We start from the raw sequence: 4171 nt of genomic DNA on the forward strand, positions 1-4171 counted from the left end.
TTGGCTCGGCTGCGGTCTGAGGCTGAGGAGAGCACCGCGCGACCGAGGCGGAAGGGAAGAGGACGGAGATCACAGCGCGCGGCTCTCCTCTGGTCTCGTCTCGTCCCACCGGATTATTACTTTCGGCATTGCAGTCGCAGAGAGCAGCATTATTGTGAACTAACTGGAGGAAGGCGGCGGCGGCCTCGGCGGCGGCGGCGCCGGGATACTTTGGCTAGTACTTAGCGGGGGTGGCGCAATGGAGAGGCACGGCAGCACAGCGAGGACGGACGAGGACGGAATTCGCAAATTTGTCTGTATTACCAAGGTGGGTATACATCGGTAAACTAAAACAAAAAGTCAAAATTCACCTTTCGCATGGAAAAAAAAGGAGCAGAGCTATTATTAAGTATGAGCAGGTTGGCAATGCTACACTTCGTCCAACTTTTGCCCAGGAGAGGGTTGCATGTTCTAAGTTGATATTACGATGAACATATACAATTTTGATGAGATAGCGATAAAGGGAAAAGAATCAATACGTAACAAAATTCGTGTCTTGTCTCGCTCGACTACTTTGTGGAGGGGGAAGATTCATTTCGGAAATAGCTTTCCGGCCTCTGGGACGTTACACGGCACGCCTTCGACGTGGTCGGCCCGCGCGCCCGGGGGTGTCGATCACGGATCAAGGTTCGGGGCTGGGGGGAGAAGGTTGGGAAAGGAGAGGGGTCTGCTCGGTAAGTAGTCCTTGCATGCCGTGGGGCCAGTTTCGGAGGGGGCGGCCCCTGGGATGGGAACGTCCGCAGCTGTGACTCGGCGTGCACCGCCACGCCCCGCCACGCCAAACTTGAAACACGCCTTTCATGTATATAAACGAAGAGCGCAGGGGGAACGGATTCGCGAAGGGGGCGAGGAGGTGGGGAGCGGGAGAGGGTCTGCAGAGGCACGTGCGAGGCGGAGAATCACTTCCAGGGATAAACAACACGTAGCTTCAAGAAAAAGAAAAGAAACCAGGATCTTAGTGCCGCGTACTGCAGGGTCAAAAGAATAATTTAGAATAATTAGCTACAATAATTACGACAACAAGAATTTTATGCTTCTCCCTTCATATAAATATCCGACAATTTTGCGGATACTGCCGAGCCGCGCTGCTGGGGCTCTCTTCATATGATTGAGCAAGGAAGTAAAGAAGGGTAGGTCATGGAAGGGGGCAAAGAGGATGGGCGAGAAAAGGAGAAAGAAAGAAAGAAAGAAAGAACGACAGCCCTTGGATTGGGAAAGGGGAAGGGGAAGCGGGAGGGAAGAAGGACGATGGAGGAGGAGTTATATTGGGCGGAAATTTGGAATCAGATTCCCGAACGCGAGTCCCGGATGTCTTAGCCTCGCCAATCCCAGTCCCGCCCAGAGGGTGCAGGCCGCAGGGTAGCGGGGGGGCAGAGGCTGCTGTTTCCGCCAAATATTCGCAGAGAGAAAGTTACCCGCGCGCGCGCGCGGGTGGACGCACAACATCCGGGGGAAATTGGGGGGAGGGGCTGCGGGGGAGAGAGATCTGCGGCGTTATTTATGGACAACTACAAAGCAGCGGCCGCGGCGGTGAGTTCTGCGGCCGCGGCGTGGCGGCGGCGGCGGTCATTCCTGCGTTTTTGTAGTCGACGCGGCTGTTTTTGTCGGTGTTGTTATTGTGAGTCCATAATGAAGTTTCGATCGTCGTGTTTGCGCGCCGCCCACAATTAGTTTGCAAACCCACCTGCGCCGCAGCCGCACACAGTCCAACATCCGAGTCGGCTCGCCAAATTTTCCGGCTCTCCAGAGCAAGCGATAATTTCGCGAGTCGGGGCGGGTAGCAGTTTGTGGACTCGGCCCCGGTGTCCACCGCCAGGGCCAGGGCCAATGCCGTTCGGTGCCAATGCTTCGGCTGTAGGGCCGCCTGCCGGGCGACGCCGTCCGTTGGGTTGCCTATGGGCAGGGGCCTCGGACGGGACGCACAGCATAGCCCAGCCTCGCTCCACGTTAGGTCACCCATCGGGCGGGGGCCTCGCACGGGACGGGACGGACAGCCTCAGCTCCGCTCCATGTTTTTGCTCCGAGCCCACTTAATTATTTAGCGAAAAAGTTGCGCCAGAACTTCAACAACTGGTCGTAGTTGCAGTGGCAGGGAGGGAAAGGGAAAGGGCGTAGAATTGGGGTGAGCGGGCTGTTTACCTCGACAGTCACTCCGGGCGGCGCCCAGCGTGGCGCGGGGCCAGGGGTGGGAAGAAGGAAACTGCAGGAAATTCGGTAAAGTAGCATTCCGCCCTAGTTTTAGCCTAGAGCCATTTTATTACAACTTTCAAATGTATTCAAATAAAGATTAGTTTCTATCACAACTAGCGCAAACATCCAAAATCTACAAATACTGAGCCTGCCTGCCTGCACCGAGCACCAAGGAGAAAGAATCCTCGTTGAACTTCTCCCCAGCAGCGGTCTGACCTCCCTTCTCCTCCCGTCGGTCCTCTGATAGGCGTGCCAACCCAACAGGCGGCAGCGGAGCGACACGACCGAAGCCAACGAAAGCCCCGCCTCGCCCACCCCGCCAGCCGCCCCCGGCCTCCGGGCCGTGTCCTCAGAGACGGCCTGCCAGCCCGGGCCAACGCCAACGAGCCCCAGCCCGATGAGCCCCTGGAACCTGCTCCGGAACACATCCGAATCGGCAGGCTGGCGGCGGCGCCGTCCGAAACGCACAGCCGCGCCGCACCGCGCCGCCTCCCGCTTCGGGCGCAGCTCGGACACGGTCTTGTAATTGCGTTCAACTTTCTCTAGTAGTTCAGCCCTTCCATATCCGTCCCCGGCAGCGACCTCGACACCTCAGCCGGTCGTGGGCGAGGCGGTGGTAGTGGGGTGGTGGTAGTGGAGGTGCTGTTGGCGCCGGGGAATAAGCCCGTCGTCAGGGGCTTCCGGGGCCCGCGGAACTGCACCATGATGACGATGTACGTGGCCACAGTGCCCAGGAACGACATCATGGTGCCGTGGCCGAGCGTGAACAGCCCCCACGCGGAGAACGTCATCTCGGCCGAGGTGGCGAGCTGCACCGAGAAGTCGACCAGCTCCTGCTGCGCCGCGTCGCTCAGGTCGGGGCGCAGCAGGGCGCGGTGCACCACCCCGGCGGTGCGCAGGGCCTCGTCCTGCACGAGGAGGAAGCCGTGTCAACACCGGGGCTCGTCCCGCACTGCCCCACCCCACCCCAACCCAGCACGCCCATTTGCGAGTCAAAGCGGGGGAGGATCAGACGGAAAGGTAAAGCCGGCGTGAGAAATTGATGCCACCACCCTCACCTTGACTTGCTGGCAGGCAGCGAACTGGGCGTAGAGCTGCAGCAGGTGCAGGGCGGAGCCCGCGAGCCACAAGTCGATGAGCCTGCCCTCGATCAGCAGCATGTACAGCACCACCGTGGACTGCACGAAGGTCATCGTGACGAACATGAGGGTCTGGAGGCCGAAAGCGTCGTCCAGAAGTCCACACGAGTGCCGCAGCTCGCTGTGCAAGAAGGGCAAGGACTGATTATGGCGTCGTTCTCACACAGAAAGAGGGGTTCTCGGTTCAAGGGTAAAATGTAAAATGCACTCAATCAAATGAAGAGTATATTCTTGATTTGAGAACAATATCACTTGTTATGGGACAGATGCTAGAAGTAAGTTAAGAATTGAACTTTGATCCAAGTGCAATATACGCATGATTGAAGTATCAAAATGAATCAATGAATCACTAAATCAATGAACCAAATGAATCATTGAATCAGTGAACCAAATGAATCAATGAACTAATTAAATCAATACCAAATGAATCAAGCATATCTGTCTCGCTACAAGTAATATTCTTAATTCGATAGACCTTTTCACCCACAACTTGGCAACAACGCAAATCTCTGTAGTGAAATTGCAATTTAGGCAAATTTTCAAAAACCAAAAACAATTGTCTCTAGTAAATTTTCCAAGGAATCCAGTGGTGATGAGTAATTTGGTTGACAGACACTGAAAATACGGTTTATCTCAAGTATAAGATTCTACTTGCGGCGTTGCCACGTTGTGGGCCAAAAGGTCTATTGAGTGCATTTTAGACTTGAACCAAGAACCCATTCTTCTGGGTGCAGTTCAAAAACATGGCCATCATCAAGAATTTTAGATTTGTTCAGGGTGTATAAAACCTAATTCAGTTCAAT

At 55.4% G+C, this 4171-nt stretch overlaps 1 protein-coding gene across 5 annotated transcripts in view; it reads right to left on the reverse strand.

Annotated features, from left to right (window-relative positions):
- The window catches only part of LOC113208117 (KH domain-containing, RNA-binding, signal transduction-associated protein 2-like), a 231155-nt gene that overhangs the window by 225996 nt on the left and 988 nt on the right, over positions 1–4171 (reverse strand). For all 5 annotated transcript variants that reach the window (XM_052274282.1, XM_052274260.1, XM_052274268.1 and 2 more), the window contains exon 2: positions 3288–3489. Coding sequence is in view for 4 of the 5 variants with exons in the window: in XM_052274260.1 (XP_052130220.1) it covers positions 3288–3434 (147 nt within the window). In the remaining variant the exon portion in view is untranslated. The remainder of the gene's footprint in view (positions 1–3287; positions 3490–4171) is intronic.

This window comes from Frankliniella occidentalis, unplaced genomic scaffold (assembly GCF_000697945.3).
Source record: "Frankliniella occidentalis isolate FOCC.00 unplaced genomic scaffold, Focc_3.1 Scaffold8, whole genome shotgun sequence".
NCBI classification, from domain to species: domain Eukaryota; kingdom Metazoa; phylum Arthropoda; class Insecta; order Thysanoptera; family Thripidae; genus Frankliniella; species Frankliniella occidentalis.